The sequence below is a fragment of the Vipera ursinii genome (genome assembly GCF_947247035.1).
Source record: "Vipera ursinii genome assembly, chromosome: 2".
Lineage (NCBI taxonomy): Eukaryota > Metazoa > Chordata > Lepidosauria > Squamata > Viperidae > Vipera > Vipera ursinii.
This window is the reverse complement of record NC_139513.1, coordinates 19,195,329-19,222,953: the sequence shown is the minus strand read 5'-3', so window position 1 is coordinate 19,222,953 and position 27,625 is coordinate 19,195,329. Positions and strand designations below refer to the sequence as shown.

Here is a 27,625-nt window from a genome sequence, read left to right as displayed (position 1 = left end):
GTTTTTTTTTAGGTGTTCATTTTCTCACCATCACTCAGGAGAATGATCACATGGCGTGTGGAATTGGAAACAGGAGGAGGATTTAATCCACGTTTCTTCTCGTTAGCTTCCTGGGCAAGCATCATTTCATAGACAGATAACAAGGCCTTTTTGAGGTTAGTTCCTGATTTTTTCTTATGTTCTAGGGGAAAAAAGAGAAAAGATAAAAGAAGAAAAATGAACAGAATTAATTGCAGTTGGCTAGCTTTAGCAGATCTCATTTGCTATTCAGGCTACATATGTAGCAGCAATAAAACCTAACTCAGACATGTCAAACTCGCGATGTCACGTGACGTCACGCCGATGTATCAGGACTGTTTTGCCATTGCTGGCAATGGGGTGGGCGCGGCTTCCACATGATGCGTCCGGCCGGCGGGCCGGCAGTTTGACACCCCTGACCTAACTGAACTTCAGACTTTGCTTCAGAAAAACAACAGTTGCTGTTCTTCAGTACTGAACATTTCTCAGTCTCAAGAATTCCTTTGTTATTAAACATTTTGAATGCATATTAATACTTCCTAGTTGGTAGAATGCGGACAACAGTATATTGGCTACTACATGGGTAGTATATAGGGGGACTCTGCCCATTATTTTTGTATGTCATAACAGTTGTAAATCGGGTTTATCACATGATCTACCTGATTTTATAATCTTGTTTGCAGTGGTCATTAAGGGAAGGATTGCAGACAGCTGGTCCATTGCCAAGCAAGGGAAATAATTTAAGCCAGGCCTCTCAGGAGGGGGAGGGCCTGCCTGCACATGTACCAAGGCTGTGGTTACAGACGGGACTCACACTCACCTTTCAGCCCCTCCTGAGTGGGATGTGGGCTGGTAGATGCAGGCGGGGCTAATCCCCTCTTTGGCCATGACATGTCTATAAATACAGCAGGGCCATGGTGGGGAGCAACCACTGGCTGGTCTGCTGCCACTGCCACTGCTGCTGCTAGGGGAGCTGTGCCAGGCATCCATCCCACCCAGCCAGTGGAAGGCACATTTAAGTGTCCCATAGAGTGAAACGCCTGGGGCCAAACATCCCTTGGTGAATGAGCTGGGAAAAGCAGGCAGGGCAGGAGCAACAGTGGAGGCCTTGCTATGTATAAATGCTGGTGGTGGGTCAACTACAGTGGAGGCCCATGAAGAAGTGGGTGTGAAAATTTGGCTGGTTCAAATTGTCCTAGACCCGTGGTGGTGAACCTATGGCATGCGTGCCACAGGCGGCACACAGAGCCCTCTCTGTGGGCACATGCACCATCGCCCCAGTCCTAGGCCTTCAGCTGGGTTTTATAAAACCTTTTTGATTTAGGCCTCTGCTGCCGTGTGCAAAAAAAAGGTTCAATCAATCAATCAATCAATTTCAACTTCTCGCGGGGGGGAAAAAAGATCTCGGAAAGTTGGAATTGATTGATTGAACTTTTTAGTCTCACCCAGTTTGCCATTACCACCGCAGTGATACCACCCAATGGGCCACGCCCACCCAATGGGCACGCCCACCCAATGGGCCACACACACCCAGCAACCAATGATACATAAGTGGGTTTTGGGTTGCAGTTTGGGCACTCGGTCTCTAAAAAGTTCACCATCACTGTCCTAGACCCTCCTATGAATCCTGTTCCTGTAAGAAACCTTGAACTTCTGACATTGGTATTGGCTGACAATCCTGACCTGGCTCTCAGATCCTTGGACTGATTTTGGATTATTTCTCTGTGCGCTCTTTTGTAGAGTAACAGCAAGTCGTCTGGGCAAGCATTTGAGACTCTGTTTGGTTTGCTTGTTTTTTACTATTACCGGTATTATCTCTTGACCTTGAGTAAAATGAATTATCTAGCGACTAAGTATAAGTCACTAGGATAGGCTAGAAGTCTTGCAGGTTGCTGTAGGTAAATATAAAAGTAGGAATCATAGACGGATATTAGTTCCCTGTTAGAGTGCAATGGATGGTGATAATGAAAGAACCAGGAATGACCTTGGGGAAAATTGAAGAATATTTTGATTAACCCCAATTCAGAGGAATTCTTTTTCCTGCTAGATTATATGAGGGTATTGGTGAGAAGAGATGAGAAGAATACAAAAACAAAACAAAACACACACATGGTTATTCCATTTGGAGATCCAAGAAGGGTGATTTTAGGGGGGAAAAAACCTGTTGGTTTCAAATACATGCCTACTCAGCAAAGAGGAACTGAAACATGACTGATGATAAAAGACAGAAAATTTGCAAAGCATAAAAGGAGAATGTGAGGTTCTGAATTTGAGACAGACCATACTTTAGTGGCGTATAAACAAATTATAAAATTCCCAGCAGAATGTAGAGAGGGAATGTAAGGGAAAAGACTTAAGGATGCAGACGTTGCTTGGAATAGAATGGAAAGGGTTAGAGAGTGCCACGTAAGTGTGTGAAGTTACCCATTCCAAGTAAGAAAAAGACTTCTTTTTTTGAGTTATAAAGTTAAACAGGTTGTGGATGAGCAAAATGTTCTCCTAGCCGGATCCATCTCCCTGGCAAAGATCAGGAATATACCTCACCAGCAGTGTTGACATTTTCCAGTAGCTCAATCACCTTGGCTGCATCAGTGCTCTCTGCCTGCATTGTGTTCAAAAGCTCTTTGCTGTGTGTGGCAAAAGTGATGAGGGCGTAATTGGGGGAGACATCATAGCTGGAGATCTGCAAAGGGAAACCAGAAGGCAAAAATAAGCACGACTAGGTTCATTAACATTCAGTCCCAAGGGCAATAGAATAGAATAGAATAGAATAGAATAGAATAGAATAGAATAGAATAGAATAGAATAGAATAGAATAGAATAGAATAGAATAGAATAGAATAGAATAGAATAGGACGGGACCTTGGAGGTCTGCTAGTCCAGCCCCCTTGCTCAAGCAGGAGAACCTATAACATCTCAGACAAGTGACTATCCAGTCTCTTCTTAGAAACCTCCACTGATGGAGCGCCCATGATTTCTGGAGGCAAGCTGTTTCAATGGTTAATTGTTCTCACTGTTAGGAAGTTTCTCCTTAATTCTAGGTTGCTTCTCTCTTTGTTCAGTTTCCAACCATTGTTTCTTGTCCTGCCCTCTGGTGTTTTGGATAATAATTTGACCCCCTCTTCTTTATGGCAGCCCCTCAAATACTGGAGTACTGCTATCATGTCACCCCTATTTCTTCTTTTCTTTAGTCTAGCCAAGCCCAAGTCCTGCAACTGTTCTTCATATGTTGAAGTCTCCAAGCCTTAGATCATCTTAGTTGCTCTTCTCTGAACTTTTCCCAAGGTCTCAACATCTTTTTTTTTGGTAGTATGGTGGTCAAAATTGGATGCAGTATTCCATGTGTGGTCTCACTAGGGTTTTATAAAGCGGTACTAATATTTAGTATGATCTTGATTCTGTGCCTCTGTTTATACAACCCAGGATTGTATTAGCTTTTTTGGAAACTGCTGCACACTGCTGGCTCATAGTCAAGTGATCGTCCACTAGGACTCCAAGGTCCCTCTCACAGTTGCTCACCTAATCTGTACTTATATCTTTGATCTACTCTACTCTACTCTACTCTACTCTACTCTGTTCTGTTCTATTCTATTCTATTCTATTCTATTCTATTCTATTCTATTCTATTCTATTCTATTCTATTCTATTCTATTCTATTCTATTCTATTCTATTCTATTCCATGTTAGTTTCCATCCATTACTACTTCTCCTGCTTTCAGGTGCTTTAGAGAATAAATTGACCCCTTCTTCTTTATGTCGGCCCCTTAGAAGACTATTATCATGTCATTCCTAGTCATCCTTTTCACTAGACTAGACAAACCCAGTTCCTATAACTGTTCTTCTTATGCAGGATCCAACCTGGGTCTGGTACCAGGACCAGAGGTTTTGTCTTCCAAGCTTTTGGACTCGTGCTGAAGCCCATCCAGAGAGACGTTCCCCAAAGATGAGTTCCAGCACAAGTCCGAAAGCTGGGAAGACAAAACCTCTAGTACTGATGACCGACCCAAATTGGATCCTGCAACATTATCTTGGGACACATGCATTCCCCTTCATTTGTGTTCTTCTTATGTTTTAGCCTCCAGTCCCATAATCATTTCAGTTGCTCTTCTTTGCATTCTTTCGAGAGTCTTAACATCTTTTTTATATTGTGGCAGCCAAAATTGGGTGTAGTATTTTAAGTGTGGTCTTACAGTTTATTGGCCATTTTGTTTAAGAGATTAGATCTTACTCAAGAGTTAGGGCATCCTTTAGTTCCCACTAGTCTATTTCCCATCTGGCTTTTCCATTTAAACAATTTTTTAATGATGATGATTATGGTGATAGTGATGGTGATGGTGATGACGACAACAACAACAACAACAACAACAGACTACACTAAGCTTTAGCCTCATTTCTGCTGGTTGGAAAGACCTCCAGCTTTACAAAGCTCCCTATGGCAGAGGTCTCCAACCTTGGCAACTTTACAATTTATTTAATTTAATTTAATTTAATTTAATTTAATAATGTCAACCATGGCTGGCTGAGGAATTCTGGGAACTGAAGTCCACAACTTGTAAAATTGCCAAGGTTAGAGACCCCTGCATGGGATGGTGGAGAATATTTTGTGAAACTAACAAGAATATTATGTTGGGCCAGGCTCACATCAACAGCCATTTCTCAGTGGCTCTCCACATTTCCAGTGTTTCCTTGAACTAAAAAAAGGTCCATCTCTGCCTTATAATGTCATCATGCTTGCTGGGGAATTCTGGGCATTAAAGTCCACATGCCTTAAAGGGGTGAAGTTTGATAAACCCTGGTTTATAACTAGTGCCAGTACCTTCTTGGTACAGGACTGAGCAAAGAAATTATCTGATTCTTCTATACCTTTTCAATCAACTTGATTGTAGCATTCTGTGTACTCTTGAAATCCTCTAGTTTAATACTTTTTGAGGCATCAAGGAGAAAGTAGATGTTCATTGTGCCTCCTTTCTTAATGACAATCCTTCGCTTCTGTGTAGAGGCTGGAAAGGAAAGGAACTAGTATTCAGGTCGTTTTTCCCCAAGTTACATGTACGGTAATTTTGATATTTTGGACATTCTACCACAATGTACTGCTGCAGATTTCTGCACCACAATATACTGCTGCAAATTTCATTAATGGAAATTACACCCAGGAGCTATTCCTTTGATAACTAGGAACAACTCTGTATTTGGAGGTGAGATTTAATCCAGAGCTGCAAGATGGTTCAAAAGGAGGTAGCAGACCAATATGTCTATTAGTAACAGCAGCTGTCAATCTAACAGGCATCCACAGAGAAACAACAAGCTTCATAGCAGTAGACATATGCCCAAGATATTATGGGTAGAATCTTCTGCCTTGGAAGAACCCCAGGTATTTACTTCCATTTTTCCTCAACTAATGATCAGCTTGAATATTTAGAAAAAATATTATGCAATGTTTTAGTTGTAATGCTTTTAGCAATTCTCATAGAAGAGAATCTTTGTCACTCAGAGTTGAGCGACAGAGTCCATGGCGCTTTCTAAGCTTGGTTGTTAGCTGGCAGACATTTCATTACCCAACTAGGTAACATAATCAGTGTCAATGAGTTTTGTGAATTAATGTTCTTGAATGGAAAGAAGAGGGACTGTTTTTAAACAAAAAATGCTCAGTGCTCTCTTTGCTATATTGAAATGACATTCCATTAAATTGCCCTAGAACAGACATGTCAAACACAAGGCCCGGGGGCCGGATCCGGCCCGCAAAGTCGTTTCATGCGGCCCGCGAAGCCATCCTGGAAACAGTGAGGGAACGGCCCCCACTGCCTTGGCCCTGGCCCAGAGACCCTCCTCCTGCCAGAGACCCTCAGATCTGTCCCACTCCTGCCCAGGCCCCCATAGGCACCCTTGATGCGAACGATGTGGAGCTGGCCACGCCCACCCAGTAGGCCATACGCACTCTAGCCACGCCCACCCAGTAGGCTACACCCACCCAGGCCACACCCACCCGCCCCCCTGAGGGCAACTGCAATGCTGATGTGGCCCTCAATGAAATTGAGTTTGACACCCCTGCCCTAGAATATTTACTACTCAGAGAAATTGAGAGCATCTAACAACGTAACTGTGCCCGCTCTTCTTATGCTAGGAAGGGAATTATAATTATCCATTCCATTTACAATGACTTACAGATATTTCTATTGGCATCTGCAGCTTCAGCAGTTTCAGTCAAAGATGAGATGAAGTTGGAGGCAACCTCTTCTGGGGTGTCAAAAGCAAATGGCTCTGGGAAGGAACAAGAGAAGGCTCAATTAGCAACAGATCATAAAAGAGAATGCCCCAAAATAAATAGAACTAATTTTTATGCAAACCTATATTGAAATATTAAGAAGGGTAGTTGCACATTTTGCTGCTCTGGGGCCCTTTGAGATAAGCATAGGAGACTCTCTAGTGTTCTCAATTTGGTCCATTTTAAGGAGACTATAGGTAAAGGTAGTGGTTCCCCCGCACATGCGTGCTAGTCGTTTCGGACTCTAGGGGCCGGTGCTCATCTCCGTTTCAAAGCCGAAGAGCCAGCGCTTGTCCGAGGACGTCTCCGTGGTCATGTGGCCGGCATGACTAGACGCCAAAGGCGCACGGAACGCTGTTACCTTCCCACCGGAGTGGTCCCTATTTTTCTACTTGCATTTTTACGTGCTTTCGAACTGCTAGGTTGGCAGAAGCTGGGACGAGTAACAGGCGCTCACTCTGCTACGCGGCACTCGGGATTCGACCCGCCAAACTGCCGACCTTCTGATTGACAAGCTCAGCGTCCTAACCCACTGAGCCACCGCGTCCCTCATTACATATGTAACTAATATTTCTGTTCTGGTATATATATAGCTTTTATGGGCTCATCTATATGTTTTGAGTAAAAAAAACTTTATTATTACTGAAACATTCTTTGAGATAATTGTCTCTTCTCCCATTTCCTTGATGACTGTTTTTTTTTCTTTTCTTACACAAAGCTTGCTTATATGTTGGATGTTTCCCATGGAATATCACTTCCCTGGAGACACAATTGATCCCCACCTTGTTACTTTTCTGAAAGGCTCTGAAGATCTGATTCTGTCTGTGGATGTGGGGACTCAAAGCCAACATGGAGCCTATCAAGTGATTGATATGCTTGCATTTCTTGCCACCAATAGGGTGGGGGAGGGTTGTAGGGGGTTTATGCTTTGAATTTTTTTTTTAATGTTGCAAGCTAGGAGCAAGGTGGTCACATTGTTAGGACGCTGGGTTGGAGGTTAGCAAACCCACGTTTGAGACCCAAGTGCTGCTGCATGCCGGGGTGAGCTCCTGTCATTCGCTCCAGCTCTTTGATGGGGAGATGGAACGAGCTCCCCCACCCCAAGGGCAACAGTGATGTCACCGTCCAATCTGTTCAATCTGGAAGCACCTTAAAAGGTGTCTCTGACACAAATGGGACAGGATATTGTAAGCTGCCCAGAGTCATTGTGTGTCAGTTGGGCAGCCGTATAAATTTGCTGTCATGGTTCCAATGAATGAGACAAATCAAACAAATTGCAGGCATATTATTTATCTAAAAAGTCTTAGTAATGAAATGAAACTTCGGCACTCATGGAGAGATGCCAGAATCTGAAATCTCCTCCCCCAAAACCCATCATAACACAAACACAATCCTCGCCCTTATCTACACGTCATAAATCACATTATTCAATTAGTTTTACATATGAGGTTTCACTTCCCATTCTGTACGTGGGTTTTTGCAATCTTATCACCGGGTGATTCCTCCCTCCCAAATGAAGCAAAATAACAGGCTATCTCATATTGTCAGTGAAAAAACATGTCAATGTTTGCAGCATTGACATTTGCTTACTGAATAAATAAACAATAAATACATAAGCACCGCAATCAAAAGAATCTTTGCCAGCCACAAATCTGAAAAAATAAATAAATGAATCCCCCTGAGTTAAATACGTATCACAAGGAGGTTTCTTTCTTGATTTTGTATTCAGCTTTCAGATGACGGCTATTTTTCAGATGCACATTCCCTAAAAGGATATTTATTGTGAATTCTTGACTGGTGATAAAGCAATGGTCTGAGATTTGACCCAATCTTTGTGTTGCAGTTATGGTGTTCCTTAGAGCGAACTAACTCTAACAGAAACCCAGGGCTGATTTCGCCTCCCCACCCCCGCTACATTTCTAAGCTATTGCATAAAGTAGTAAAAAAAAATTCTTCTGTTCATCTGGAACAAGTTCCTGCCGTTTGCTTGACAAAGTTTTCCAGAAGTGATTTGTCATTTCTCCTTCCTAGGGCTCAGAGAAAGTGACTGGCCCAAGGTCACCCAGGTGGCTTCGTGCCTAAGGAACACACTGCCTCTAGCCTGGTGCCTGAACCACTATACCACACTGGCCCTCAGTTGTGTAATAGAAATGCCTTAATAGGGCTAGGAAGATCTTTTGCAAGGAGGATGGGAAAGCAAGTAAAAGGAGAGAGAAGTCAGGCCACCTAACATTATATCTGAAGCTTGCCTCTGACATAACCCCTGAATGCAACCACCAAACCAAACCATGATGAAGGTGCATTAGTCCTATACAATAGTTTTTGTAATCGAGAATTCCTCGCACAATCCCAGGCTTCACATTTTCAGTACGATAGTCCTCGACTTACAACCACAATTGAGCTCAAAATTTCTGCTGTTGAGGGAGACATTTGTTAAGTGAGTTTTGCTCCACTTTTCTTGCCACAGTTGTTATGTGAATCATTGCAGTTGTTAAGTCAGTATCACGGCTGTTAAGTGAATCCGGCTTCCCCATTGACTTTGCTTGTCAGAAGGTTACAAAAGGGGACCGCGTGACCCTGGGACACTGCAATGGTCATCCATATGAGCCCGTTGCCAAGCATTCTAACGTAAACCGTGTGACCATGGGGATGCTGCAACGGTCGTAATTGTGAAAAATGGGCACAAGTCACTTTTTTCCCCAGTACCGCTGTAACTCTGAATGGTCCCTAAATGAATGGTTGGAAACTGAGGACTATCTAGAGCAGGGGTCTTCAAACCTGGCTGCTTTAAGACTTGTGGACTTCAATTCCCAGAATTCTGGAAGTTGAAGTCCACAAGTCTTAAAGCTGCCAAGTTTGAAGACCCCTGATCTAGAGGCTCTGTAGTTTATTCAGTGGTTCCCACTGGGTGGTGGAGTATGTTTGTTTTTGATAAGCCAGAATGTTTATGGTTGAATGCTGGTCTGTTTGCAGAGCATCCAGATTTTGATCGCATGACCATGGGGACGTTGCAATGGTTGTAAGTGTGAAAAACAGTCATAAGTTCACTATTTTCTGTGCCGTTGTAACTTCGAACGGTCACTAAATGAAATGTTGTAAATTGAGGACTACCTATACCTAGCCTTGGTGGAGCAGTGGGCTAATGCCTCCTTAAGTAACACCAGCTGCCTGCAATTAGTGCAGGTTCGCATCCCACCAGGCTCAAGGTTGACTCAGCCTTCCATCCTTCCGGGGTAGGTAAAATGAGGACCCAGATTGTTGGGGGCAATAAGCTGACTTTGTAATAATGCCGCTTGGGGTGTGTGTGAAAGCCCTAATAAGCAGGCATATACATAGAATGAAGGCTACTGCTAAGCTTGTAAGCCGCCCTGAGTCTTCGGAGAAGGGCGGGATATAAATGGAATTAAAATAAAAAATAAAAAATATATATTTAACCCCAATATCCATCCCTTCAGATATTCTTTCCCCTTTGCTCACGCCGACATTCTGGTTCTGCTCCACTCCAGCTTCCTGATTCTTGGCAAATCCGTTCACTGGATCCCACGAGGACGAGACCACGCTCACAAGTGTAGCGGACACGATATTCTACCCGATATTCGTTGCCTTGTTTTCGACTACCAATTGGAATACCGGGGTTAGGGCAATGACCAGCTAAGTAAGAGAAGAGAGGACACCGTTAACAATTAGTCATTTTGAAGTATATGCATTTAGCAGCAAGTACATTATGCATACATGAAATGTCTTTCGCTCCTCAAAAAGCTAAGAATGAAAGCAACAAAATGTGGGGTTCAAAAAAAAAGGGAAAAGAAAAGGATGTCTGCTTTCTCTACTCTTGTTCGTATTAGTTCTTGAGGTAATGAACAGAGAGAGAAGACAAGATGAGAGAATTAAGGGGGGGTAACTTATTATTATTATTATTATTTATTAAACTTATATACCGCCCTTCTCCCGTAGGACTCAGGGCAGTTCACAAGGTTTTTTAAAAGAAAACAATACAAAAATTAAAAACAATTAAAATGATTACATTAACCTTGAAAATAAAAATCCCAATAAAAATCCAATTAAAACCCCAGTTAATACCCTCAGTCCAGGCCAGAAAGCTCAAAGAGCCAAGTCTTCAGGTCCCGGCGGAATGAGCGAAGGTCAGGGGCAGTCCTAAGCTCTACAGGAAGCTGGTTCCAGAGGGCAGGCGCACCCACAGAGAAGGCCCTTCCCCTGGGTATTGTCCGCCAGCAATCTTTTACCGGCGGTACCCTGAGAAGACCCTCCCTGTGGGAGCGCACAGGACGAAGGGAACTTGATGCCGGCAGCAGGTGTTCCCTCAGATATCCCGGACCCAAGCCATTTAGGGCTTTATAGGTCATCACCAGCACCCTGAATCTCACCCGGAGGGCAACCGGAAGCCAATGCAGCTCGCGGAGCAGAGGTGTTACTTGGGAGTATCGGGAAAGCCCCATCACAACCCGCGCGGCTGCATTCTGCGCCAGCTGAAGCCTCCGGGTGGTCCTCAAGGGCAGCCCCATGTAGAGAAACTTATAAATTGAGGCATTTGCAACGATTTGGTCTTAATTTTGGAAGATCCATTCAAGGGAATAGTTCTGGATGATCTTCAGCCAGCTGGGTGCAGTTCTCTTTGGCTGGGTTTCTTACCCCAGTCTCTGCAAGACCATTAGCAGAACAAGGGGAGGAGTAATGAAGGGATTTTATTATGCTTAAGGTTGATGTTAGCAATATTGATATTTGTAGTGATATTTTGTAATCGTCTTTGTTTATGCGCAAGCAGCTTTGTAGGTGCTTTATATTGGGAACTTAGTTATAGAAAGGCAAATGTTTCATGCTTTAGGTGCAGGGGATTGCTCACATGAAAAGAGCATGGTCAGGGGAGGGGGAAAAGCAGTTATAGTGGAGCCTGGGTTGTTGTGTATGAGTCATCATCTAGGAATTATTTTTCTGTACCTTTCGGTTCCTAGTACCAAGACCAGATCTCTTTGTTCTGGAAAGGTATAAAAGGTGGAAGACATCTTTCCTGGTTGTTGCCTTCATCTCTCTATCCGCCACGAAGACAGATGTGGCCACCCAACTCTATTTTGATCAAAATAAAAGTTGTTTGCTTGCTGAAACCTCGGCTCAGGAGATTCTTTTGGCTCTTTTAAATTCCTGAGTCATGCTGGGGCAATTGTGAGGCTAAGCGTAAAACCTTACAGTAACTTTTCATTTTTTATTTTTTTATTTGCAAGCATGGTTGTGGCAGCGGCAGTGGAACACGAGGAGGAGAAAGCGAAGCCCATCCCTGCAGCCCCCTTGCCTCCATTTCTGTGTCATCCCAGGACACTTTGGCAGGAATACTTTGCAGAGGCTGGTCTTGGGCCTGGTCTTGGTGGAGGGTCGATGTGTCTCCAGTGCCCTGGGTTGGGGAAACTTTGGGTGGGTTGGCTGGGTGCAGTAGAATGCCCTTCTTTCCTGCCCACTTATATACATTGATTTGTGCTTAGATTGTAAGCCGCCCTGAGTCTTCGGAGAAGGGCGGGATATAAATGGGATTAAAATAAATGAAATAAAAATACCCAAATTAAATGTAAATGAAATGCTGATGCCTCACTTCCACACTGAATACAACCGGCCTTTTCTACAGGAGCATCACACAGGAGTCCCGCACAAGAGCATGCAAGTTTTGAGGGAATTGACCCTGCATGACGTCTGGGTGTGCCAGAATGTGGAAACGAGGCATCAGCATTGATGGCTATTGGCTAATGGAGGTAGTGACAGATTTTATTTTCCTGGGCTCCAAGATCACTGCAGATGGGGACTGCAGCCAAGAAATTATAAGACGCTTGCTCCTCGGGAGGAAAGCCATGGCAAATCTAGACAGCACACTAAAAAGCAGAGACATCACCCTGCCAACAAAAGTGCGTATAGTCAAGTCTATGGTCTTCCCAGTTGCAATGTATGGCAGTGAAAGTTGGACCAAAGGAAAGGCTGAGCGCCAAAGAATTGAGGCCTTTGAACTGTGGTGCTGGAGAAGACTCCTGCAAGTCCCTTGGACTGCAAGGCGATCAAACCGGTCAGTCCTAGAGGAGATCAACCCTGGCTGCTCTTTAGAAGGCCAGATCCTGAAGCTAAAAGTCAGATACTTTGGCCACCTAATGAGAAGGAAGGACTCACTGGAGAAGAGCCTAATGCTGGGAAAGGTTGAGGGCAAGAGAAGAAGGGGACGACAGAGAATGAGGTGGCTGGATGGAGTCACTGAAGCAGTGGGCGTGAGCTTAAATGGACTCCAGAAGATGGTAGAGGACAGGAAGGCCTGGAGGAATGTTGTCCATAGGGTCGCAATGGGTCGGACACGACTTCGCAGCTAACAACAACAACAGGTGTGCCTATTGATAGTTTAGATGATGGAAGATTAAAAACTGTCGTGTTTTCGAAGACAGAAAAGGAAAGGAAGTCTGAATGGCAATTAATTTTCACACTCACTTCCGTCATCACAAATGGTTGTTTTTCCACTCCACTTCCCATTGGGAAGGCAGAAACGGACTTCAGACCCCTTCATGCTGTATCCTCCATAGCAAGTAAATGTGATGTTCTGGTTTATACTGTAATTCAGTTCTGGGGGCTCATAGAAACCATTTTCAAATTCTGAAATCCTGGGACAATGAATAGCTGAAAAAGAACAATATGTTATCAGTAAGCAGGATGGAGTGCTTCAAGATTATATTCTCTAACTCAGGGCTTTTCAACCGGTGGTACGCGTACCACTTGTGGTACATTAACACGTGGCAGATGGTACACAGCCCTGTCTAGCCAAGTGTAGTGGAGGAAGGAAAGAGCCAGCTCAGGCAAGGACTTATCTAACTCATCCCACCTCAACAAATTAATCCTCTCCTCAATTTCTTGAGCTATTTCAGTATTCAGCATATGAAATTGTGCAGAGGTGTTGTCAAGGCTCCCCTAACTGGGACCTGCATATAAGGTAAAAGCAACACCTGCAACACCTTATAACAGAATTTCAGACTTTCTATGTTGCTGAGAGAACCAGCAGGACAAGGAGGATTGTACTTCCTCCATCCAGCCCACATTGCTGGGCATCCATAAGAACAACCCATGTAGTTGCCTTAACCCAGATTGAGAGATAATATGCTTCATTCAAGATCTTCTGTAGTTGGCACCCTACCACCATCTTTGTCACCTTCCCTCCGAAGGGATAACTTGAGAAGTTGCCAGAAGTTGTCTAGAATAGCTGGACCAAAGGATTAAACACACCACTAAATAAATGTCCATGGAGATTCTTAATCATCCAGGTCATGGTTGTCCCAAAGGTGCTTTTACAAAAGAAAATTGGAATTTTTTTTGTTTTATTTCCCTTGAAAACGTTTTGGTTCTTATCCAAGAGCTGCAGAAGCTTCTTGGATGAGAAGCAAAATGTTTTCAAGGAAAAAAACCAAAAAAAGGCTAGTTACCTTTTGAAAAAAGTACTTTTCGGAAAAACATTCCGCTGCTTCTTTCAATGCTGGGGCACCACCCCATTTATCAAAGAGGTGTTCACGCTAAGCTGTGTTCAGAAATAGACTGACAGATAATAAATGAAGAGCATCTTTCTGGCTATAATGTCACTAGTGCAGGGGTCTTCAAACTTGGCCCTTTTATGACTTGTGGACTTCAACTCCCAGAATTCCTCAGCCAGGGCCACGTTTGAAGACCCCTGCATTAGTGGCACCTCAACACACAACGAAGCAGCTATTTATATTCACTTATCCCAGGGGTCTTCAAACTTGGCCCTTTTATGACATGTGGACTTCAACTCCCAGAATTCCTCAGCCAGGCACACTGGCTGAGGAATGCTGGGAGTTGAAGTCCACACGTCATAAAAGGGCCAAGTTTGAAGACCCCTGATCCCAATCCCATGGTTAAAGAGAGTCACTGATGATACTTTTTAAAGGACCACATACTTTGTGGAGATAGAATAGGGTTGGCAATCTAGACTGTCCAATTTATACATCTAGTATTCTCTTTGAAGTCAACCCCAATTCAATGAGGAAGAAAGACTACTAAGATAAGATGATACCATTTTTTTTAATAGTAAAACCGTTAGGTCTCATCTTTGGAGTAAATGCTCAGCATCTCTGGTAGCAGAAGACGAGCAGGAAGGTTTCAGATGGAGCTGAAACACATTTGGATGCCAGCAAAGCTATAAGTCCCCCATGAAATCAAAAGAGGCCCTAAAAGTACAAGCTCCAGAACACAACATCCCCTCATTGTGTCATTGCTTTCATGGCCAGCTCTTTTTTTAAATTTAGAAATTAAATTATACCTTTGCACCTCGCCTGGGAGACGACCCTGTTCTCTCTATTTTTCATAGTGCTCCAGTACTTGTTCCACTCGCATGTCCGGTACTCGGTAGGGTATGGATATTGGCCTTCTGGGCATATATACTGAAGCAATGTGTTGTTCTGCAGCAGTACTGTTTTGCCTCCTATAATTTCATATGGCTTCGTCAAATTGCAACGAGCATCCACGACATCTGATGGGAAGAAGCACAAGAAAACATTAAAAGGATTCCAGTGTCAACCTGTTTTCTAAGTCAGCATTTCTCAACCTTGCCAACTTTCAGCCAATCAGAATAGAGCTGGAAGGGACCTTGGAGGTCTTCTAGTCCAGTCCCCTGCTCATGCAGGTGGCTGTCCTTAAAAACATCCAGTGATGAAACACCCACAACCTCCGAAGGCAAAGCTATTCCACTGGTTAATTGACCTGTCGGGAAGTTTCCCCTTAATTCCAGGTTGCTTCTCTCCTTGATTAGTTTCCATCCATCGCTTCTTGTCTTGCCTTCTGGTGCTTTGGAAAATAAATTGACCCTGTTGTAGCATGGCCGACCACGTGGACACAGGAACGAGTCAACATAGTACAAGATACCTTTATTGATTACAAGATGGAACTGAGTCCCCAAACCCCCAGTGTCCTCTTATAGCCTACTGATGCCCATGAACCCAGTTGCTCTATTTTCCCGCCTGCCGGGTAACACCCAACCCGGTGTTGTATATTTCCCGCCGGACAGGTTGGCCAATCAGGACACCCAACCAATGCCACCTGGTGTTGTGGTGGCTATACTAGCCCGGCATTTCTACATACACAACACCTCTTCCCCCCCAAAGAGACAACTACTACTGTTAACATTCCTAAACTACTCTTCCTACCCACTACCCCTTCCTCACATAATCCATGAGGTATTCCGGGTTTTTGTGAATCCTGGCCGGGTACCTTCCCGGTTGCTTTCCGGCCGCTGCTTCGCTTTCAAGGGTTACCTCTCCAGCCAATGGCTGATCCCCCTCCTGTGTTAGCTCTGTGGTGAGTTCCTGCTGAGGCTGTTTCGCTGGTACAGTTTTACTGTCTGTTTCTGATGGCACTGCCGGCCTTGATTGGGATGTTGTTGGCTTTGCTACTTGATTAGCTGCTGCTGCTGCTGCTGGAAGTGATGGTTGCCATCCATCTGAAAGATCCTGTAGTGGTTCTATAGATGACCCTTTTGGCTGCTGTGTATAACCCTTTTGTTGTTGTGGGAGGTTCTCCGGTGCCCGCTTCCTTAACTGGTCAATATGTCTTCTGACCTGCCGGCCCCCTTCCCCCTCAACAATGTATGACAACGGACCTATTTTATCCACCACCACCCCTTGAATCCACTTCTCATCCACCACCCCATAGTTCCTGGCCCACACTAAATCACCTACAGACAATTTTCTAGCTGTGTTGGGTTGTTCCACCTCTGTGGCCACCCTGTCTGGGTGTAGTCAGTCCAATCTGTTTATTAGTCTTCTTCCCCAACATAGCTCGGCTGGGCTCTTACCCATCACTGTACAGGGTGTAGTGTGTTGAGCCAGCAAAAATTGCGCCAGTCTCTGATGCCAATCCCCAGCAATAATTCTTCGCAGTGCATCTTTCGTTGATCTTACATTTCTCTCAGCCAAGCCATTACTGGATGGGTGGAACGGTGCAGCTGTTGTGTGTCTAATCGAGTTGGCCTTGAGGAAATCCTGGAATTTGGTAGATGTGAATTGAGGCCCATTATCAGATACAATTACATCAGGTAACCCATGTGTGGCAAAGAGCCCCCTCAGCACCTGTATGGTCTTAGCAGACGTCATACTTGTTACAGGCACCACCTCTAACCACCTAGAATAGCTATCCACGACCACTAAGAATAGTTGCCCTTGAAAGGGTCCAGCATAATCTATGTGTACCCTGGACCACGGGTTGTGTGTGGTTTCCCACCTGTGCACAGGAGCATGCGGTTGCTCAGGTCTGGATCTTTGACATTGACAGCATCCTGCTACTTGTTGCTCAATGTCTTTGTCCAGGCCCGGCCACCACAGGTAGCTCCTTGCAAGGGCTTTCATGCACACAATTCTGGGGTGATCCCCATGTAGGTCTTTTAAGATGCTACATCTGAGTTTGTCTGGCACTATCACTCTGTTGCCCCATAACAGACATCCTTTGTGTGAGGACATTTCATTCCTCCTCACAAAGTATGCCTGAAATTGTGGCCCAGGGTTTTTTTCTTGCCAGCCGGATTGTACCCACAATGCCACTCTACTTAGCACAGCATCACTGGCTGTGCCAGCTGCAATATCCCTTTCCGTGAGAGGGCATTCAGGGAGTTCTTGTAAGGCCAAGACTTGACCTACTGGTGCAGGATCAGGGTCAATTACTGGTAAGGGCAATCTGCTTAAAGCGTCTGCATGTCCCATATCCTTTCCGGGTCTGTAGACAATTTTGTACGTATATGCAGAGAGGAATAGTGACCATCTTAACATCCTTGGGGACATTATTTGTGGTGTTTGTTTCTCTGTTGTAAATAGTCCCAGCAATGGTTTGTGGTCTGTGAAGATGGTAAACTGTCTTCCATATAAATAATCATGGAATTTTTTAACACCTGCTACTATCGCCAATGCTTCTTTATCAATTTGCGTGTAATTCCTCTCTGCCCTGGATAAGGTTCTGTAGTAGTATGCAATGGGTTTCTGTTCCCCATTTGCTTCCAAATGGCTTATTACAGCGCTCACCCCATATGGTGATGCATCACAAGCTAAGCAGATGGGTTTGTTTTTCATAAAATGTGTTACTGTGGAGCCACTTGACAGTAACTGTTTGAGGTTCTCAAAACTCTTAACATGAACCTCCTTCCATGCCCAAGGTTTTTTTTGTATAGTAACCTGTGCAAAGGTTCAGCTATAGCAGCCTTATGTGGCAGGAATGTGTGGTAAAAATTAATTAACCCCAAAAAGGCTTCTAACTCTGCCTTATTTTTTGGAGCTGGAGACGATTTAATTGCTTTGATTTTAGATTCAGTAGGGTGAATGCCCTGAACATTGATTCTATAACCCAAGAACTCCATGGATGCCACTCCAATGGAGCATTTCTCCCTTTTGAGCTTCAGGCCAGCTGCCCTAAATCTTTCAAGCACAGCCCCTAGCCTGTTAGCCAATATTCCCTCATCCTCTCCAGCAATTAACACATCATCAAAATAGAGACAAACCCCAGGAATACCTTTTAAAGTTCTCTCCATCACCTCTTGGAAGATACCTAGGGCTGCTGAGATGCCAAACTGCAGTCTGTTGACTCTGAATGCCCCCTTGTGGGTTACAATGGTTTGTGCATCTGCAGTTTCTTTGGTTACAGTTAACTGCTGATACGCCTGCGCTAAATCTAATTTAGCAAAGATGGTGCCCAACTGGATAGCTGAGAGGACATGCTTCACCGTTGGAATCGGGTAAGTATGCGGATTTAAAGCCCTGTTCAGGGTCGCCTTATAATCTGCACAGATTCTAATTTCCCAATTGGGTTTGAGGGGGGTGATGATGGGGGTTTCCCAGGGCCCTCCTTCCACCGGTTCTAACACTCCCTGGCCTACTAACTTTTCCAGTTCGCTCTCAATCTTGTGCTTGAGAGCAAATGGAACTCTCCTGGCCTTAATTCTGATGAGGAGAACCTCCAGGTTTAAATTAAATTTAATGGGGGGGCCCTTGTACTTGCCCAATGTCCCATTGAACACGTCTGCAATTTTTTTGCAAACGTATTCGAGGTTCTTGGGTTGAATTGAATTGATTCCCCCTAACCAGATCCCTAACACCCCGAACCAGTTAAGCCCTACCAGACTAGCTCTCCTGCCCTCAGTTACCAGTAGTTCCAATGGGCCTTTAAATCCCTTAAAACATACTTCTATAGTGGCCTTCGGGGCCCATTGAAAATCTGCTAACTGAATTGGAGTGGGTTTGAGGTGAATCTGGCGGCTGCTCTTTTCCGCAATGGCAGACAATGTTTCCCACGAAATAATTGATACAGAAGCCCCCGAATCGATCTCCATCTTGCAGGGAATTCCCTGCAACAGGACCTCGATTCTAATTTTAGGGCCTAGCATCTGATTTATGGTAGAGCGGCCCACGGATACTACCCCCCTTCCCTGGTTAGTGGTTAGTACCTGGGGCCGAAGGAGCTCTGTGCCGCGACGCGTAAAGGGTTTGGTACCTGGTGCCCACGCTTCTAAGTCGTGGAGGCTGTCACAGACCCAGCTTCTGCAGATGGCCTGGATGTGACCCATCTTGCCACAGGCGCGACACTTTGCACTGCGGAACCTGCATGATGCTCTCGAGTGGTTTCCTCCACAGCTGCCGCATTTTTGCTCCGCATCTCTGCGACTGTTGTTTATGTCCTTCTTTGATCTGGTTGATGTTGTTGGCCTCCTTTGCCTTCCTTCGATGTCGTGGCGGTCATTTCAGATTGGAGTCCTCTTGAATCTTTGGGTTATTTCGTCTATCTCATTTTTGAATTCAAGGTCTCCCACTCCGCCGTCCACAAGGCTTTCTTGGTGAATAGAGCCACTCGTGTCATTGCTATGAAGGGGGAAATCTCGTAGGTCGGTGGACTCGTGTGTCATTAAGTCATCCAGGACCTCTTGAAGGTCCCCGGTGGGCTTCGCAATCACCTTATTTTGTAATCGTTCATCCCTTAACCCTAAGACCACTCTGTCCTGGATCCTCTCGTCCAGGTCGGCAAACTTGCATCGGCATGCAGCTTCTCATACTGCTGCCACAAAGTCTGTAAGAGATTCGCCCGGTAACTGATTCCTACACTCGAATTTCCTTCTCCAACAGAGCTCGGATCATCTAGGCATAAAGTGTTGGCTCAGTCTTTTGTTTAATTTGGCGTACGAAACTGAGGCGACAGTGTCAGGGTGGCACAGTCCCACAGCTACTTTGTAAACTGCCAGTCCGCTGAGGGACAATAATGCTGCCGCTTTCTTGCGGTCCTCAGTAATGCCGTTGACTAATAAGTATCCTTCTACTTGCCCCACATAATCTTCCCATTCTTCTGGATGCCGGACATCAAATTCCCTCACGCTGCTGAGCTTCGACATTCTTCCGCCTTTGTTTGACGGCTTTTAAAATTTCCCACGGTGCACTGCAGTCTCTCTGCTTTATGCGGCAGACGCTGTCCGGCTTTTCCGGAGTCCTGACTTACTGCGCTTCACGAGATCCCACCTTCGTCACCACTGTTGTACCATGGGCTACCGTGTGGACACAGGAACGAATCAACATAGTACAAGATACCTTTATTGATTACAAGATGTAACTCAGTCCCAAAACCCCCAGTGTCCTCTTATAGCCTACTGATGCCCATGAACCCAGTCAACCTGTTTGCTCTATTTTCCCGCCTGCCAGGTAACACCCAACCCGGTGTTGTATATTTCCCGCTGGACAGGTTGGCCAATCAGGACGCCTAACCAATGCCACCTGGTGTTGTGGTGGCTATACTAGCCTGGCATTTCTACATACACAACCCCCCCTCCTCTTTGTGGCAACCTCTCAAGTACTGGAATACTGCTATCATGTCCCCCCTAGTCCTTCTTTTCTCTAGACTAGCCAAACCCAAATCCTGCAACGTTTTTGTCTCCACGTCTTGAATCATCTTAGTTGCTCTTCTTTGCACTTTTTCCAAAGTCTCAACATCTTTTTTTGTAACATGGTGGTCAAAAATGGATGCAGTATTTAATTTAAGATGTGTGGAATGAAGTTAAAGTTGATGGTTGAGAAACACCATTCCAGATCCTGAATAGCCAACCTTTAGGCTATATGAGTTTTAATTTTGCTTTTGATGACTGCAAGTCAATCTTGACTCCCAGCATTTACATGAAAAAGTCCATGTCGTTTTCTTGGCAATGTTTTCCAGAAATGATTTTCCCTAGAACTGGGGGAAGGGACTGGCCCAAAATCTCCCAGTTCTGACTTCAGGCCTAAGGCGGGACCAGAGCCTATACAGGTAATCCTCGACTTACGACCACAATTGAGCCCAAAATGTCTGCTGCTAAGTGAGACAGTTATTAAGTAAGTTAGGTGAGTTTGGTCCCATTTCTTGCCACACAGTTGTTAAGTGAATCACTGCAGCTGTTAAGTTAGTAACATGATTGTAATTGTCTCAAAGGTGCTTTTCCAAAAGGCGAATGGAAGAGAGAGAGAGAGAGAGAGAGAGAGAATAGCTTCCTTTTGGCTCACTGAGGAGGGGAGAGGATCCCTAAGGCAGTGTTTCTCAGCCTTAGCCATTTTAAGATGTGTGGACTTCAACTCCCAGAATTCCTCAGCTGAGGATTTCTGGGAGTTGAAGTCCACACATCTTAAAATGGCTAAGGTTGAGAAACACTGGCCTAGGTTTTGAACCTCAGGAATGTTATATAGATGGCTTCAGGCAGCTAGTTGGTAATTGCTGGCTTTCTGCTTTAATTATAGATTTCCGTGTATCTGTAATAAACCTAGCTTATCAAGAACGGTGTCCTTGAATCTTAGCATTTGAGTCAGAGGGGCAGAAACTGTTTTTCTGTCCTCAGGAATCAGAATTTGGAGTCAACAGCAAACTTTGGTTTCAAATTCCAGCTAAATGCAATGATAAGCCTTCAATCGGGCTCCTGAGGAGTCAAAAAAGTCAAGATGGCGATGCAACCACATGATGGAAGCCTATTTCTTATGTGCAAAGGGCAGGGATTTGATCCAATAATTTGGTTAAGGGGGAAAAATGGTCCATCTCCATAACCTCAGTATGTTATGTGGACGCAGCCAAATGTGTAAAGGTTTTCAGGTCAAGTTGTACAGGTAGCCCTCAACCTATGACTGAAATTGAGCGTGGAATTATAGTTGTAAGATGTGGCAGATCACCACTTAACTGTGCCAGATTTGACAGTCTTTCTGGTGGCGGTTGTTAAGTGCATGCGGCAGTCATTAAGCAAACCTGCTTAATGTGATAAAAAATGTGATAAATTGACCACGTGGAGCTGTGACCATTGCAACTTCAGAACTGGGTCCTAGGTAGTTTTGGGCAGGTACATTGTAACTTCAGACAGTCCCTAAGTGAAGACAGCCTTTATAATAATAAACCTTTGTTGTCAAAGTACAACATGTGTACATTGAGATTAGCTGAGCCTCCCCCCCCGTGCTCTCTCCCCCCAACACACAGTGACAACAAACCCTCCATCCTACCACACCATGTGAACCAACTACACCACACACCGGCCTCCCAAGTCAATTCTGCATAGGTTCACAGAGATTATGTCCCATTTAAAAGCCTAACAGCCCACGGATAAAAGCTATTTTTCAGCCTGTTGGTACGGCTGGCTATACTCCTATATCTCCTACCGGATGGTAGGAGAGTAAAGAGATACCGTCCAGGGTGTGAGTCATCCCTGAGAATCTTCCTCACTCTTCCAAGGCAAGGAGCCCTGGCGATGTCATCCAGTGGTGTCAGGGAACAGCCCACAATGTCTTGTGCTGTGCTCACTACCCTCTGTAATACTTTCCTGTCCGCGGCTGTCAGACCAGCATACCAAACCACAATACCATACGAGAGGACGCTCTCTATAGCAGACCGGTAAAAGAGGGTCATTAGCCGTTTTTTTTACCCTGTTCTTCCGCAAGACCCTAAGAAAGTGAAGCCTCTGTTGGGCCTTTCTAGCCACCTGGGTTGTGTTAACTTTCCAGGTCAGATCTTCACAGAGGTAGAGGAGATACCTTCCTTTAGATTTCCCTTGCAACGCACAGGCAGGAAATCAAGATGGCAGCCTCAGTCCTGCTATTTTTTTTACTTGCATTGCAAAACAGGGAGAGTTTGATTGTTTGGCTGTGGCTGCCATCTTGACTTTTTTGCTTCCCTCTAGGGGACATCAGGAACTAGGCTAGGAATTTGAGGTTTTGTCCTCCCCTGTTGCAATGACCCATTGTAGGAGAGGATTTTCACATTATTTTCATTGTTTGAAAACCGTTGTGAGCTGGGGTTGTTACCTGAGGTGAAAGCTAGCCTCAGCTTCTTTTGAAAGGCAAAGGTTAACTCAGGGTTGAGTAAAATATTACTCAAGATCTGAGGACTGTGGTGTTATATATAGGTAGTCCTTGACCACAACTGAAATCAAAATTTCTGTCGCTAAGCTTTCGGTTAAGTGAGTTTTGCCCCATTTTACGACCTCTCTTGCCACAGGTAACCCAGTTGTTAAGTGATTCTACCTTCTCCACTGACTTTGCTAATCAGAAGGTGGCAAAAGATGATCACGTGACTGTGGGACATTGCGACCGTCATAAATATGAGCCAGCGCCATCCATCCAAATTACAATCACATGACGATGGAGTGGTGCAATGGTCTTAAGTGTGAAAAACAGTCATCAGACACTTTTTTTCAGTGCTGTTGAAACTTCGAACCACAAAAGATTGCAAGTTGAGGACTACCTGTACTGAATGTATTACCCTAAGTTATTTGTTTGTTTGTCTGTTTGCTTGCTTGCTTGCTTGTTTATAAATAAATAAATTTTATTGGCCACCCATCTTACCATAAGTAACTCTGGGTGGCTTAAAAAGTACATTTACATTAAAACCTGTATATATTAAAAACTTAAAGTTAAGGACATCTTGATTCAATAAACTTCTTTCCCCCTTTCCTTTACCCTGAAGTCCAAGGAGCTCATTTTTTTTAGGTCAAGCTCTGAAACTATCTTGCCTTAATACAATTCCCCATTTTAAAAAAAAAGGGGGATATGAAAAGAGAAGTAACCCAGGGCCATTTTACCTCAGGCAGTGCAGTACTAAGGCAATCTGGAGTCACACTGGTTTGGGAAGCTGGGAATTGGTCTCCCCATTCCTTTGCATGGGGCTGCATTGGGGAAGGGTGGGCTTAGTTTGCATTTGAACCCCCCCCACTTCCAAAATCTGAAATTGGTCATATTCTATAACCCCACATTTTGAAAGCTGCATCAGGACCCCATCTTTGCGGAAAGAAAGATGGGGCCACCCTTTTCCTTTGGCTGTGAGATGAATAGGGTACTCCTCGGCTTACGACTACAATTGAACCCAAAATTTCAGTGGCTAAGCGTGACAGTTGTTAAATGAGTTTTGCTCCCATTTGACGATCTTCCTTGCCACACTTACTAAGTGAATCATTGCTGTTGTTAAGTTGGTGACAAGGTTGTAAGTGAATCTGGCTTCCTTTGTCAGAAGGGTGCTCACAGGAGCATAGGACACTGCAACCTTCACAAACATGAGTCAGTTGCCAAGTGCCTGAATTTTGATCACCTCACCATGGACACGCTGCAGTGGTCGTAAGTGTGAAAAATTGCCATACATCACTTTTTTCAGTGCCATTGTAACTTTGAACAGTCACTAAATGAACTGTTGTAAGTCGAGGACTACTGTAGTCCGTGAGGCAAGATTCTCTCCCTTCTCACTGGCAGTCCAAAATCACAAAGGTCTGCTGAAGTTTAATAGAATACAAGGAAATGCAAGGCATTTGGCCTTGGAAATAAAACATAGGGGATGGGGTCAAAGAAGTCAAGATGGCAGCTGTGGTGCCCTGCCTCCCCAAAACCGGCAATGTGTGTAATAGAAATGTGGGCTTTTAGCAAAATGCATTATGGGGAGGGGTCCTTTGTGAGCAGGTATGTCCCTTTAGAACAGCAGTTTTTAATCCTGGCAGCTTTTACATGTGTAGAGATCAACTCCCACGATGCCCCATCCTGACTAGTGAATTCTGGGAGTTGAAGTCCACACATCTTGAAGCTGCCAAGACGGAGAAACTCTGCTTTACAGAGAAGCCATCTAGTCCTTTGGGTGTGGTTGACTTATTATTATTATTATTATTATTATTATTATTATTATTATTATTATTATTATTATTATTATTATTATTATTATTATTATTATTATTGACTTAAACTCCCAGCATCCCTCCCCATTAGCCATGTATACTGGAGGTTGCTGAGCAATGAAGTCCTGTAATATTTGGTAAGCTATGGATTACACCCCTCTGAGAGACAAATTGATTTATCTTTTGCATGTGTGCAAGCGTGGGTATAATATTGACAAATTCTTCCGATTGGGAAATGTCCAGATGAATGTTGCAGGTCTGTCAATAACCCTGCAGTTTAGTGTACATAGTCTAATAGCTAATCCCGTTTGTTTAGGAAGGATTGTTTCTGAAAGTCCCATTGCTGCTGTCAATATGGCCTGCCTCACCATAAGCCTCAAACCAATAGCCAAAAACTTTCTAGGCCTTAGGGCCCTCTTTATTTCTGACAGAAGCAGACCAAACAACAAACAAAAACCACTATAAACGGCCTAAAAACTGATTACAATCTTGCAAAAAGCAAACAAGGTACTTTAAGAAAGAGAACACAACCACTCTGCTTTTTAGCAATAGCAGTAGCACTTAGACTTACAGTATATACCGCTTCACAGTGCTTTATAGCCCTGGGGCCTATCTAAGCGGTTTACAGAGTCAGTATATTGCCCCCAACCATCTGGGTTCTCATTTTACCAACCCTGGAAGGAAGAAAGTCTGAGTCAACCTTTTATCTTTATCTTTGTGGTAAATCTCAGTTTAATTCTTACTTAAGATATACTAAGCCTTGTGTAAGCTGCTGTTAAAATGCAGAAGCCAGTTAATAAACCTTCCGCATAAATCAGGAAAAGTGCTAGGCTTATAAACCTCTCTTTCTGAGATTATGCTTTTCCGGTGCAATTATTTTTAAGGAGGACTATAATGGTTGTTATTTTGTTTCTAAAGATTGCTAGCCACCCAGAATCATGTGTTTGAGATGGGCAGCTGTATAAATTAAATAAACAAATAAGATTAGTTAAATAAATGAAATGTAAGCCTTTGCCCGTATGTAGCTTTTCATACACTGGAAAAAGGGGAAAAACCAGGTGATCACACCATGCTTTATAAATGACAAATGCCTTATAATAATGCTGAAAACTTCCTTGTAAGAATAAAATGAAACCTATTGTGTATGCATTAAATATATATGCCAGTGTAAAGGTTACGTAAACAAAAAGATATATTGCATTCACAATTTTTACACTTAAATGATTTTGAAAAACATCCAAGGCATTTCAACAGATTTTGAAACAGACCTTTGCCCATTTCTGGCTTTTCAAATGTGCAGTTCAGAAGAGAAATGATAATGTTTGATTTCAAAATTCAAAATTCATTTTGAAAGCTTTCTCCTCTCTTAGACTCCAAAAATTCTGTGTAACTATCTCTTGATTGTTTTTCATAAATATTGCATATAAAGCACAGACATTGTCATATAAGGTAGAATAGAATAGAGCTGGAAGGGACCCTGGAGGTCTTCTAGTCCAGCCCCCTGCTCAAGCAGGAGAACCTATACCATTTCAGCTAAGTGAATGTCTATAAGGCTGCCTACATCACTGAATGTTGGTTCTTAAAAGCTGCCTCTTATTGAAGAACCATTATAAGTCCTCCATCCAATATTTCTGCATGTCAAAAAGCAGTTAGAAATAATTTTTATTGAAATTTATTTTTATTTATTGAATATTTTTTATTAACATGATTATGATTAAACTATGATTAAATCAAAGATGCACAGTGAAAAAAACATAGAAAGTACAAAATCTCTGCTAAAAAAAAAATCACAGTTTACACACACAAATTTACCATGCATAAAATGTTGCCATATTGTGGACTATTGCTATTGAGATAAACCGTCCAAATTTGATAGAACTGTGGTTCCTCCCTCTGAAGTTTCATTATTCTAACTTTGTGATTTATTTATTTTTTTTAGCATAGCAATCGAAGAGGCCTTGTTAATCCACAACACAGTTGCAGTATTATCTAGAGCAGGTAACCCAACACCCCCCCAACCCCCCAACCCCCACCCCACCCCGATCCGTGGACCAGTACTGGGCAGCGGCATGCCAGCAACCGGTCTGCACAAACAAACAAAGCCCCATCCATGGGATGCAATCAGCACACAAAACTACACACCCACCGGTCTGCAATAAAACCTCTCTCCATGGAACCGGTCCCTGGTGCCCAAAAGGTTGGGGACCTCTGATCTAAAGTTTTCTTAAGCTGGGCAGTTAATAGCTTTAGCTGCTAAAATTAAATAGACAATCAGTCCCTTGTTTTGAAGATGTCAAAATGCAGCTATGCAGAATACAGGTAGCAAAGACTGGCAAAAAAGGAGAAAGCAGCAAATATTTACTAGCAAAGAGTTCCAACCAGGGAACTGAGAAAAAAAAAACCCTTTTAAAACATCATGTATTGCCCTGTTCACCGCCCTGAGTCTCTTGAGAGAAGGGCGGTATACAAATTAAATTAATAATAATAATAATAATAATAATCATTATTTTCATGTGACAACCCTTCTCCTACACCCTCCTGGCTTCATTTTCAGCAGAATAAAAGTCTGAGTAGTTTCAGGCTTCAAGAGCCGTTAGCTTCCTCCAAGCACAACCTTGCTCTAGGTACCTGGAGGAAACTCACCGGCTGTTTCTCGAATTTTTTAGCTTACCTGTGCCAAGTGCCCCAAGCACAATGGCGATGTAAAGGAACGGATGAGCCCTCTGCATTCCTGCCTCTCTTTCCCGTCCACCCTTCAGTTTCTCTGCTGCTATTTTGGTACTGACAGCAGCCGTGCAGGGAGCTGCTTATGAAATGTTGATTTTCCTCCCTCCAAACGTGTTGCTGGCTAACCCCACCCTGACAAAAGCAGCTGAGTTTTGGGAAATCACACAGTCCATTAAGCAATTCTAGAGACGGGTGAGGTCAGAAGACCTTGGTCTGCAGGTGGATAGGAATTCCCAAGATTTTGGGAATGAAACTGGGCAAAACTGAATCTGGGAGGCAGGAAAGGAGGAAAGGTCAACTGGGAAATCCCCAGATTTAATATTACAAAGGAAAGTTTCACAATTTGAATTATGCCAGAGGATTACTGCAGTGTATCAGGACCCTGCTATTGCTAAGCAATGGCGTCTATGCTGGAGCCCAGGCCCGTGGTTCTTACTCACCACCACCCACCCTCCTTA

General features: G+C 43.9%; 1 protein-coding gene across 1 annotated transcript in view; it reads right to left on the bottom strand.

Annotated features, from left to right (window-relative positions):
- The window catches only part of LOC310634335 (complement factor B-like), a 48,051-nt gene extending 20,703 nt beyond the window's left edge, over positions 1-27,348 (bottom strand). Inside the window, exons 1-8 of the mRNA XM_083352610.1 lie at positions 27,112-27,348; positions 14,586-14,795; positions 12,752-12,937; positions 9,758-9,931; positions 6,181-6,276; positions 4,882-5,018; positions 2,563-2,701; positions 29-181 (exon numbers count right to left, since the gene is read on the bottom strand). Coding sequence (XP_083208736.1) covers positions 29-181; positions 2,563-2,701; positions 4,882-5,018; positions 6,181-6,276; positions 9,758-9,931; positions 12,752-12,937; positions 14,586-14,795; positions 27,112-27,169 — 1,153 coding nt within the window. The 5' untranslated portion in view covers positions 27,170-27,348. The remainder of the gene's footprint in view (positions 1-28; positions 182-2,562; positions 2,702-4,881; positions 5,019-6,180; positions 6,277-9,757; positions 9,932-12,751; positions 12,938-14,585; positions 14,796-27,111) is intronic.
- Between the last annotated feature and the right edge of the window lie 277 nt (positions 27,349-27,625).